The sequence below is a fragment of the Vicia villosa genome, linkage group LG7 (assembly GCF_029867415.1).
Source record: "Vicia villosa cultivar HV-30 ecotype Madison, WI linkage group LG7, Vvil1.0, whole genome shotgun sequence".
Classification (NCBI taxonomy): domain Eukaryota; kingdom Viridiplantae; phylum Streptophyta; class Magnoliopsida; order Fabales; family Fabaceae; genus Vicia; species Vicia villosa.
The window spans coordinates 73,946,509-73,960,146 of NC_081186.1; the positions used below are offsets into that span (position 1 = coordinate 73,946,509).

Genomic DNA, 13,638 nt, shown 5'->3' on the forward strand with positions numbered 1-13,638 from the left:
CGTTTGGTTTCTTAAAATGTAAAATGTAATTCCGCTCGAGATATATTTCCCACCTAATGTAAATAGAGATTATTGTCTTTAAATCTGTGTTTTAACATTGTAATGTTGCAGCCAAATGATGTTTGTATCTCACTATGTTAATTTTAGATCATTTGGTTCACAGAGTCTCAATCTCTACATAAATCACCTTTATTTTTCAACCAACTCGTCAATGTGGCATGGGCAGATTCAACTCTATTATTTGTTGTATTTTCAAAGTGTCTAACCTAATCGGACCAAGCACAAACAATCGTATGCTTCATCTAGTCTAGAATTGTACTTTCAACATATTTCAAGAAATTTAAATATTTCTCACACACCTTGCTAAAATGTATAACAAATGAGAAACATAACTCTTTTGTTGAAAAGCTTAATATAACATTCCAAACATCCATTATGATTTCCAATATCACACTAGCTTTGACAATTTTCCCATCTTCACGCTTTATTTGTTTAGTTCCTAAAGAAGACATAAGTCTACTTCTCACATGCTTTGTCATGTGATACCTACAAAGTAATGCATATGATGTATGAAACACATTTACAACCAAATGTGTTTTCGGATGCAATAATTACTTTTTAGACAGAGAACTAGATTAATGTAAATAATAATGAAGGAAATTCATGTACATTACCTTAAATTCCAGCTTCTTTTCCTCCTTTTGATGTGAAAAAACAAACAAATATTGTTTTGGAGTAGAAAAGTTGGTTGAGTACGAAGGAGGTTTTGGTAGGTTTGAAGACGAAATGGTATTTTTGATCATGACTGAAACAAACATGCAAGGTAGTGTTTTTATTAAATTTCCTACTTGACATTTTTCAAAAATGCATTTCTAGAAAATTCACCGAGTTGAAAAATACATGCAAGGTGATTTTTTTTTCAAATTCCCGCTTGACATATCTGAAACTACACTTTCGTATTTTCACTAAGTTGTTAAATGAACAAAATCATTGAAAGGTTTGATTGGAGATACACTTTCAAACTAGAGTAGTTTGGCCTGAAATAAGTGCATCCGGAGATGTACTTCTAGAATTATGAGGGTACTTTCTGGTGCTTCTCTACCACTAAGGGCGAAAGAAGTAATGCTTAAAGATGATGATTAGAAGTCATATAACAAATGTCTAAAACCTAAATTATAATTTTGCCTAAGCCTATTGTGAACAATAATAAACCAATTCAGGATGTAATAAAAAGACAAGAATAAAAAAAATAAGTGGAGTAAAAAAGGAAGAGCAAATTTTCACGAGCTGAAATATGCATGAGGGAGGAAATGTTATAACAACAAATGTGGAGATTGATAACAACTAAAGACAAATAACAATTAGTCTTACATCTATGCATCTGAGAAGAGAAACGAGGGAAAGAGGTTTAACAAAAAAAATATCCTTTTTGTTAGTATTAGAGTTTCACCTAACTCATCCTTACAAAACCATTTGGTAAGATGAGGAGTGTCCCTCTATATATACTCTTTCAACGCTCTATCTCCAACCAATTTAGGACTTTTAGGATCTTCCTAATACACCCCCTCACGCCCAACACTCTTTTTGGGCTTGGTGCGTGGATATTAACGGTGGGCGGCCCGTGGTCCGATCGATAGGCTCTGATACCATATTAGAGTTTGATCTAACTCATCCTTACAAAACCGGTTGGTAAGGTGAGGAGTGTCCCTCTATATATACTCTTTCAATGCTCTATCTCCAACCAACGTAGGACTTTTAGGATCTTCCTAATAGTCAGCATAACAAGAGGATCTTGAAAAATTAAAGGGCGTGAAATGATTTGTTGAAATATTTTCTTCTCATTTTTCTGTACTTGGTTGAGTATTACTCAATCCTTTAACTTATCAAAATTTTCAATTCCTCCAAATGATGTTGATTTCATACTTGTAACTCATAATGTCAATTCATATTCATTATAATGAAATGTTTTTATGAGATTTTCAAGTAATGAGTGCAATTCAATTTATGACCTTTATATTTGGTGCTTTCATTGGATTACTATGTGATGGCGGATAACATGAGTCCATGTAGGCTGCAATCACCAACCTCACTGCCACACTCCTTTCATCCGCAGAGAAAACTTCCAGGCCCCTAGTGAGGATTGCACACTCCTGGAACATTTCGAAGCTCAGTTGATTTTCTTACATACTACGAGTTCCACCTCTAGTGGTTGTTTACCTTCATCGTCACCTACGCATTGCATCACCCTTTTTCAGGTCATAAATATAAAACTTGATTTTCGTGGTTTAATGGATCTAATGTGCTTAACTTGATTTTTAAATCTGAGCAATCCTTTGATTATTATGCAACACCGTATTCCCAAAGAATAACCATAGCAACAGTTCACATGGAGAAAGATGTGGTACCTCGGTATGATGACCAAACCAAACCCCTTCTGATCATAGGCTGGCCTTACTCGAGCCCTAGAAGTGAAGTTTAGGCCATTCCTATATGAATCACCTAGACAAACACCCTTTTCAAACTTACCACAATCCCTCCTCATATATATATATATATATATATATATATATATATATATATATATATATATATATATTCCTAGGAGGGGACTAAAGTTTCATGTCCCTAAGACATTCATCCTTTCATCCAAACTAACCTTATGTTTGAACTGGACTTATCTTTTTTCCTCTTCAATAACCTTATGTTTGAACTGGACCTATCTCCAAACTAGAATCTCATTTCATCCTCAATAACCTTATGATTGAACTAAACTTTTGAACCCCTAGCAACCTTCTGCATTTGAGGATTATCCATTATATTTTCAAAAACAATGAGGTTAATCATCTTGACTTCCCTGGAACTAAAGCCTACTCCTACTTACCTCATCTTAATTTGAGTTGGATAAGGCTTTATATCCCTAGGATTTACCACCATTATTTTAATGCTAGAATCACCATCACTAATTTCTACGTCACTAAGATATATAGGTTGGATACCTAAATCTAGATTTCATGGGTACTCAAAAATGAAAAAAGGGAGAAAAATGAATACCTTGTGTTTTAATGAAGGTGTATGAAGAGCTCAATAAGATATGCATGATGATTCGAGCAAACAAATCAAATTCCAAAATTCCTATCCACGTGAAAGGGATTAACTTATTAAGCTATACATCTCTTATTTCACTTGAGAGATAAAGAAGAAGTCAAAAATTGAAATAGAATCTCAAGTTCTCACTTTATAGGCACAATGAACGTCCATATTAATGTTCATGATTTTCCAAAATGCCAAACTCAATATCCAACAGTTCATACAAACTCTTGGAACATTAATTTCACTCGAGTGCACTCAAGTAGCCTAGGTGTATCACCCTACGTGTGTGGGGAAACATGGAGGCCAATACTCTAATAACACTCTTCCCGCGCGATGTTTATTTAATGTGCATGTTATATAGGCTAACTACTCCCACTCAACACCACCATAATACCTTTTTACTAGTGCATATTCTCCACATGCAAACTTTTTTTATGGTTAATAATCTTGGGTTGGACTCATCGACTTCTGCATCAACAATCGTCACTCTAAAGATGATATCAAGGACTTGGGGGAGGGGGAAATTGTTTTGGGCTAGTCAATGGCCATAAAGACCAACACAATCTAAAGGCGCAATCCAATAAGGGTGTGTCCATCACTAAGGATCACGTGGACCTTCATTCACATGCTCCGTACACAACCACACCCCTTCGTTCATCCATCCAAACTATTAATATGCATCCAATGGTTCTCTGCACGCCATATAAGACAAACAAGAGACAAATATAATTGTCTCCTTTTATATATATGGGTAGCCTTGAGTCAAGCGCGCCTAAGGGATTTTCCCACTCATAATTTTAAAGTCCACCTCATTAATATGCTAATTTGAGCCACAATGTTAACCTTTTTGCAAGTATCCTCTTTAATCACTAGAGATCGATAACTACTACACCGAAAGTCTCACCATGTTGGTCATCTCCAACCTAACAGTCATTTATATTCTAATACGAAATAATACTGACTTAAAAATGAAAAGTCTAGTAGAGCCCAAATTCATAGCGAAGAATTCTTAATAAGATTTTATTTATCTTTGATTATTTTCACTTAAAATCTGAGTGTGAGCACACAAAAAATTTCAAGATAAAAAAAAAAAAGACAAATTTCCATAGACAAATTTACGAAAGACCCTTTGTTTTTCCTCTCATAACTACATTTGGTTTGTAATTTCTTTTCGGCGGATTTTTGTCTTTTTTCCGCCTTCCGTGTAAACAGGTTTGAGAACTCTTAGTTCTCCTATATATTCCATCTTGCTTACACACAAAAAATATTGAAGGGGTAGCTTTTGATTTAGAGTTTTGTAACTAAAGTGGGACAATGTATTTTCTACTTATACCAATAGACAATTAATTTGAGACAATAATTAAAAATAAATAATTTGATCTTTAAAATAAATATTTTTTCTTCACTCAATTGGTCATTGTTGTGTTTTTTTTCTTCTTCTTTTGCATTCCAAGTAACAATTTTACGTTGGCCACAAAATAAGTGGTTCTTGAAGATGAAATTATTTAAAACTTGGTCGAGCCTTCTCAAGAGTTAAGATTTAATACTCTACTACGGTGTAGGTAGGGGATGAATGTGTTGTGTCTCTTATTCTATTCTTGTTAAACGTTATCACATGTTTGTTGATGTGCCTCTTATGCTAATACATGATATATGTCAAGAAGATTTAGGAAATTTCTTCAGACAATTATAAATTTTTGACATTAACTTCTTATGTAGATTGCATAAAAGATGTTGTTGATGCAAGGATATCTGTTAAGACTTGTAAATCAACTAGCCACTAATCTTAATTTCACTTACATTTAGCAACTGAAATCTAATTCGTTTCCCATTAATCTATCCCAATATAACATGTGCGATGTAGTATATAACTTAATATGAAAACAATTAGAAAATAAGAGCAAAAGGGATAACGTCATAACAGGCTAACTCTATCTATAAACTATAACATTCCATACCAAATGTTTATACAGCAAATTGTATTATTATTACATTCAATATATATGGTATAGAACATGTTGATCTATTATTCCTTTGAAGAGGATTGGACCATCTGCCTCCATAGATAACGACCAGAAGCCATGTCAACAAATATCCAAAACCCAGATTCCAATGCAACCTTAACCTATTGTGAAGAACAATAAACCAAACCATGATGTAACAAAAAGTCAACATTTTTATGAACAAATATCTGAATCAGTAAAAGGGTTGAAGAGAAGAGAGAGAACAAACAAACCTTGGATTTAGAAGGTGCATTTAACATTGTTTTAGCAGAATCCGAGGTATCTGTTTCTGTGATACCTTCATCTTCATTTTCTTTATCCAACTCAGTTAGCTGAGGTTGAGGTTGAGATCTAAGGTTTCTGAGGACAAAAAAAGCAGCAAGAGTAGCAGACAAGAATATGAGAATGAGTCTGAGAGGACACATTTTCAACACATGAATCAGTGTGTGATTATGACTATGTAGTTAGATAAATGGAATGTGAAGCAGATAAAGTGTTGGAATATTAAAAGAGCCACTTGCTACTTTGGTTGTGTTTGTTTGAATCTAGAAGCAGTAGGAATGGACTTGGACAAAGCAAAAGGATAAAGTGGTTGGTGATTGGTGCTTACCAACTTTTTGTAAAATTCATTATTTTGGTATAACTTGATGGCTTTGAAGACTTTTCATAAGGAATATGTAGTGGTTTAATTATTGAGTTAGTTATGCATGTAAACAATTTTGAGATTGCAATCTTTAATCACACTCTAGATTCTAGAATTAGAATTGCTTAGTCTCTACTTTAAAAATGAGTAAATCACTTATTGGTCCCATAAAGTATAGGGATTGAGTGATTTGAGTCTTCACATTTATAGAATTTATGAGTGGACAGAAAACTCTAATGTAAAATGTTACAAAATTTTATTCATATTTTAATTTATAAATATTAATCTAAAGTAATAATTTAGAGACTAATTTGACAATAAATCAGATACAAATTAGCAAAAGAATCAAACAACTTTTCTTTTTACCAGTTTGCAAATTTCAGGATATAAATATTTGAGTTCCATGGATTATTTGAAAGGGTAATCTTTAAATGCACTCTTAATTTAGAGGGAAATTTATACAATTTCATCAACATTTTTATTAAAATAATAATTTTATTTGTTTGATCAATATTTAATTAGTTTTTATGATGAATTTTTCTTTTCAAATTTCAATTGTTTATATTTTTTAATAAATTATTCTTAAAAATGCAATTGCACATATTGAGAAGTGGATAGATTAATCTTCTTTTTCTTTAGTATCATCCAATTTTATTTAGATTGATCCAACCTTAAGCCCAAACTCAAAGAATCTACTCCCAAGTCCAAACAAAATTAATAGAACTTCTCCATGTCGAGATATTATTGGAATTTGTTGAGATATTTTTAGGATTAATATTATTAATGTAATATCAAATCAAATTTAATCTAATAATATCAAATATAATCCAAGTTGTGTAAGTTCAAGGCAAATCCGGATTGTATATAAATAGTCATTGTCTGTATTATTATTTGTAGAATTCAATTCATTAAAATAACCCTTATTTTCTTATTCTCTCTATTCTCTCCTCACTAAAAGTGTCTTACGCACTAACAAATTGGTATCCAGAGCTTCTGGTTATTGTTCTTGAGAACTTCACGTTAAAGATCGTGTTTTCAGAGAAAGTGAATCAATCATTGCAAAGATGAATGATACTAATGGCATTCTGAATTCTCTTCCAATGTTTGACGGCAAAAATTGGATCCGATGGAGAGAAAACAGATGCAATCTCTGTTTGGCTCTCATGAAACCCTAGAAGTGGTTACTAATGGAGTTCCTGTGTTGGCTACAAATGCATCCGACGCACAGAAAACTGCCCACGCCGAAGCCAAGAAGAAGGATTGCAAGGCTGCATATTGCATTCAAACGGCGGTTGATTCTGTGAATTTCGATAGAATCTATCATGCTGAATCAGCGAAGGAGGCATGCGATATTCTTGTCAAATATTATGAAGGAAGTGAGAAAGTCAAGGTTGTCAAATTGCAGACTTTGCATCGACAATATGAATTGTTGTCAATGGGAGAAGACGAAAAGGTTGCAGAGTATGTGTCGAAAGTGTATAAACTCGTCCATCTCATGAAGGGTTATGGTGAAACCCTAACTAATATGATGATAGTTGAGAAAGTAATGTGTACGTTGACTTCTCACTTTGATCACGTTATCGTAGCTATTCAAGAATCCAATCAACTTGAAACCCTAAAATTGGAAGATTTTATTGGTTCGTTGGAGGCACATGAGATTAGGGTTATCGAAAGGAAATGAGTTCAAGATTCGATACAAGCTTTACAGGCTTAGTCATGGAAAAATAATGGTGGTTCCAACAAATTCAAAGGCAAATTCGACAAAACTCAGGGCACGAAGCCTTGGTCAAACTCTCACAAGCAGTAGGTCGAAGATAGATCTTTTGAATCCTCGAAAGGAGGAGGTGGAAACTATCAAAATGACAAAGAAGATAAGAAATATCTAGTTCCTCGATTCAGACTTCTTGAATCACATAACTGGTCAAAAGGTGTGGTTGGCAAATTTCGACGAATCGAAGAAGAGCAAGGTAAAACTTTCTTATAATAGTTTGTTGCAAGCAGAAGGTATTGGAAACATAGATTTTCACATGAGTAATTGAAGAAAACGCTATGATCAAAGATGTGCTCTTCATACCCGATATGAAGTACAACCTTCTAAGTGTTGGACAACTGGCCCAAAAAGGTTTCTCAGTTGTCATGAAAGATGGAGTTTTAAAATTGTTCGACACCCAGAAAAATTTGGTCTTGAAATCTCCTCTATCGAAGAACATGTCGTTTAAGACCATGATCAATTCGACTGAAGTACAATGTCGAAAAACTATTGTCGACCACAAGGATAGTTGGTTATAGCATTTGAGGTATGGACATTCGAACTTTCAATCACTCAATCAACTAATTACTCAAGATATAGTTACTGGTATTCCAAGTCTTGAGATGCCTGGCAAATTCTCTGAAGGTCGTTTAGTCGAAAATCAATCCAGAAACTCTTTTGCTTCGACTATGCCAATGAGATCATCCTGCATACTCGAAGTGATACACTCAAATGTATGTGATCCATTCGAAGAACATACCCTTGGTGGAAACAAATATTTTGTTTCATTTGTCGATGAGTTTAGTCGAAAGTTGTGGCTCTATGTGATCAAGATAAAGGACAAAGTATTTGACATCTTTAAGAGATTCAAGATACTTGTCAAAAATCAGAGTGAGAAGAAGATTAAAGTTCTGCGAACAGATGGAGGTGGCGAATACACATCCAAGATTTTTAAAGAATTATGTGTCGTGTAACTCCCCCAAATCTATAATACTCAAATAAGCATACATAAAGCATAATCAGAGTAACTAACCATGCATCACATGGAGGTATTACACACTTCTTCCAAAAAAACATGCAATGGTCAACACTTTACAACATGGATTAAAGAATTATCAGCACATGCAAATACCACAGCGGAATAAAAACATCTCATCAACATAAATGGCCAAACATGAATGATTCCCATAAATCATTCGCCATACATCAACATCTTGGCACTAAGGCCTCTCAAAAACATCATCATATAAATATCATGTATCAACTCAACATGAATATAAATGAGGCATACATAAATCCTCAAACATAAATCCAAGCAAACGGATACAAAAGATAACCCTAACCCAAGTGTTACATTGACCAGAGCACATAACCGACTACCTAGTCAAAGACACAAAAAGGAGAAACGCAACTCCAAGCTACTCCTCACGAGAAGCACCGCTATCCTCGGTACCTGAGTAATGTCGCATAAGAACATCATTCCAACAGAAAGGTGAGAATTCAAGTCATAATAAATAAGCATGAAATAGGAAATTCATAACAAACATTTCAATCCTAAGAATTCTCCAAATAGCATAAACATGTATCTCATCTAACACATCAAGGATCACATGTTATGGCATACGACATAGTTCATCACATAAGTCATGTATAACATACTTATTCATCGCCATCCAAACAATACACAAGTATACGCAATTCAAGTATACATGATACCCATATCTATACAATTACACGAGTGTTTCCATGTACAATTCATGTATAATAACCATCAACACGTCACAATTATGCACACATCACAAAAATGTACATATTCGGATCACATCATCAAATTACACATATATGCATATTCATCATTGTATACACATATTCACATTCTCATTACATATGATACAATTACATATATCATCTCATCATCACATCAACAATTCATATCATTGAATATCTCAACCCACATATATGCATATCATCATCAATAATCATCCACACAATCATATCACACAAATCACACAATATAAACATTCACACCGACACGTGCGACTCAAGTGTGACTCAATGCGATATGCATGTGGATCCCTCTGTTATCATTCCCGGTCATGCCGATTGTCATTCTCTCTAGACTAGATAACCACCTCAAAGCCCCATACTCGTTAAGCTTTCAAACCCCATACTCATTAGGTTTGAGACAAGTAAATAACCTTCGCGAGATTACCCAACATTGCCACTTTCAAAAACTCATGCTTGTGTACGCGTGCAACAAATCAAGACTCGTGAATTTAAGACGACCTCTCTATCTCTTAAACTACACAATCACATCCTTACAACTTTGCACCACATACAACCAACATGACTTCACCACATCAAGACAACACAACATCATCATCAAAACAGTCCCAACTATATACAAACATGAATCAATACAAGAACATGTCATATAATTTCATCGTCTCATTTCACACATATATAATTCCACACAAATGCATACAAATAACATTTATCATTCCCAAACATCCAACTTATATGAAACAAGGTAACATTCATATATCATACCAATTCACACTCACATACATGTTTATCTCATCATAAGGAAAGGTACATATCATCATCTCAATAGCATTATATCGTCATAAGAAAACATACATCAAGTTATACCACAACATGGTTATTTCAATTCATAACAAAGAGCACACTTCGCATGTTAACACAACATAGTTCATCACTTAATCATAATAAACATAATAGGAGGCTATATCATATGAATCATTTCATTACATCACGGTATAATTCGTTACGTTATTTTTCCAACGTTTCGAACGGCGCATAAAACGGAGTTATGGATCAAAAGTTACACATATTCGAAGTTTTTCTCAAATCTGCCAACAGTCGCGCCGCCACCCTACAGACGCGCTGCGAACCTCAAGTCAGTAGCCTACCTACTAATCAGTTCGCGCCGCGATCGCAGTGCAGGAATATTTCCCTGTACGAGTTCAGCATAACCCCCTTCTCATCCCCACACCCAAATTCATGTTCTAGCTCAAAATTGCACACGAAATTCACATACATATCATACATACAACTCATAAGGACCTTTATATTCATCAAAACCTTATTAATCATGCAAATCTATGAATTTCACCCAAATCCCAAAAGTTAGGTTTTCACATTCTTTTCATCAAACATGTTATAAATAAAAACCCACCCATGGAATCAAGTAAGAAATTATTATTACATGTTATTTCTACCAATTCTAAGCATAAACAACATCAAACAACACAAATCTCATGAAATTATGAAGATACTCCAATTGAAATCCCATTTCTAACACATACAATATTACTCAAATCATACTCATTTAAGATAACAAGGATTCTCCCCCTTACCTTGGATTTCTAGTCCTTCCTCTTCACGAATCTACTTCCCTCTTCTTTCCTCTTCTCTTCTCTCTAGCCTTTTTTCTCTTCTTTCTATCTCTCTATCTAGTTTTAGGATTTTCTAACATAATCCCTTACTAACTCTATTCTTGTTATATTGGGCTTAACCCACCCAACTCTCATTCTAGTTAATTAGGCTCAATTAGTTATATCATCCTAATAACTCAATTAACCTAAATAACACAATTACATACATAATCAAATATTCAAATAATTATTGTATCACATAATAACTAAATAAATAAATAATTATTAAAAACACCGAATAATATAGTCACTAATATAATTAATAAAAATACTAATAAAATCGGGTTGTTACATGTCGAACATAGTGTTGATCATGAGGTAACTGCTCCTTATACTCCACACTATGTGTTACAAGCTTGTAACACATATTCCTAAATTTGAGAAAGAAATTAGGAATATTTTAGATTGGCTATTTGTAGAGTATGTTCGACAACTTGGATTATAGGGGATATGTTGAGATATTATTGAGATATTAGATATTATATCAAATATAATCTAATTTAATAATATCAAATATATTAATCAAGTTGTGTAAACCCAAACCCAATTAGGATTGTATATAAATAGTCATGGTCTGTATCATTATTTGCACAATTCAAGTGAATAATATAATCTTTATTTTCTTATTACTCTTTCTTTCTCTCCTCACTAAAAGTGTCTCGCGCACTAAAAGAATCATCGCACCATGTTTTAAAGAAAATTTTTAACACTAGTTTTTAATCTTTGTCTTCCTCCCTTTTAGGAGTATTTCTTTATTTTTAAATATCGTATTTTTACAAATTTTTGAAACGACAATCATATGGAGAGAATATTTTAAAAGATATCATTGGTTAAAAAATACGATAGACGAGATCAATTATTGAGTAAATAAATATGTACCATTAAATATTTAAGTACTATTTGAACTGAAAATGGTGGTGGGGTTTTCTAAAAGAAATGAGAAGAAAGGGGTTGGGAAAGGGAAGATGAGAGAATGTAACAGGGGTGGACAAATTTCAGCCGATCGATTCAAATCGATCGATCTATTGTAATTTTTGTGCAAACGGTTCAGAGTGGATCGGGTGTCGAGTTGATTCAGTTGCTTAATTTGGATAGTATAGGGTTGATTTGGTCGGGCTACGATGATTATTTTGGATCTGTCGGAAATCGAACCTGGCCGAACTCAACTAATATTTATTTTTATTATTATATTGATACATGTTTAAAATGGGGTTCAATAATATTATTATGATATTATCATTTTTATAATCTAATAGTGACATTGTTTATTCACAAGAATACAAGAAAATGCAATACAAAATTTTGATTGTTATTTACTTTGTGGTTTAAAGTATTAAAATGATCAAATTAATGTCAAATAATATTGAAAATATTATCACGTAATAATAATTTTTTTCAATAATAAAAATATAATATTATTCTTAAATTTTGATTTTTTTTTTAAATTAAAAAATTTATATTATTGAATTTTATAAGAAATAATTTTTATGGATTTAGTTTAATAAATATTAAATCGATTAAATCCATCTGATTTATTTGATAAACCGGTATAACTGAATCCGTCAAAAACCAAAATTTAATCCGTCGAAATTAGGTCTTTAAAATGAAGTCACGATTTACGTCAAATTTGAGTTTTGAGTCTGATACAGGTACAGGGGCGGACTCACCTTGAGACAGAGTGTGGCTTTAGCCACACCAAATTTTTCAAAATTTTTATATTATATATAATATTTAATTATATTAAAATTAAGTTAATTTATAAATTAATGATCTTGTTAACGAGTATCCTCAAGGCATTCTTTAAACATATTAAATAAAAAAAATATTTTTTATAAAAGTCAATATTTCAATTTTTAATATATTTTTATTGCATTGAATACACGTATTTTTAAAAAAGTTTACCATTTTAATCATTTAAAGAGTGTCCCAAGAGCACTGATTAGCATTTCTCATAAATTAAAAATATACTACCAAGACACCAACTTAGTTTTTTCTCTCTTTTAATATAACTCTTCTCATTTTTCTTTTTCTCTAACGCAATAACTTTTTTTCTCTTCTTCTCAAACCCCGCCATCTCTTATATTTGTCTTTTGTTCTCATATTTCCTAATCGAAAAACCTTTTTTTTTTTCCAAATTTTACAAAGTTAAAAGGACTTTCAGATCTTTGTGCAAAACTTGTGGAAACAAATAAGTGCAACACATTTGATATGATTTATAAGCTTTTGAAATTGACTTATTAGTCTTGCCGGTAGCAACTGCAAACGTGAAACGTGTTTTTCCAGCTATGAAGTTATGTAATAAAATGAGTAAGCAGCGGTTAAATGACCGTCTTGTAACTTTTATAGAAAGAGATGTTCTTGGAACAATTAATAATGATGTTATTTGAGCTCATTTTCAAAAAATAAATGATAGACGATTTTCATTGTAATGTATTGCATTAAATAATATTATTATTCATTTTTAATCTGATTTAGTTCGCACTCTCTTTTAGACACACCAATATATATTGTGAGGATCCGCCCCTAATTTGATATCGACTCAAACCGACCGATTGTCCAGCCAGTCTTGAAGTTGATTACGATAAGAACAAAAAGACAAAGGGAATTTGAAGAAGCAAATGATACTTTGCCACGTATGGACTTCATGGTGGAAGAAAGAGAAAGTAAATCTTGAAAGATGGTATGGTCTGACAA

The 13,638-nt window shown here is 32.8% G+C and overlaps 1 protein-coding gene across 1 annotated transcript; it reads right to left on the reverse strand.

Moving 5' to 3' along the window:
* Window positions 1-5,008: 5,008 nt before the first annotated feature.
* On the reverse strand, window positions 5,009-5,668 carry LOC131617456 (uncharacterized). Its single transcript, XM_058888742.1, has 2 exons — window positions 5,327-5,668; window positions 5,009-5,215 (listed from the first exon to the last, which is right to left on the reverse strand). The coding sequence occupies exons 1-2, from the start codon at window positions 5,516-5,518 to the stop codon at window positions 5,117-5,119; spliced, it is 291 nt and encodes a 96-aa protein (XP_058744725.1). The 5' UTR covers window positions 5,519-5,668; the 3' UTR covers window positions 5,009-5,116.
* Between the last annotated feature and the right edge of the window lie 7,970 nt (window positions 5,669-13,638).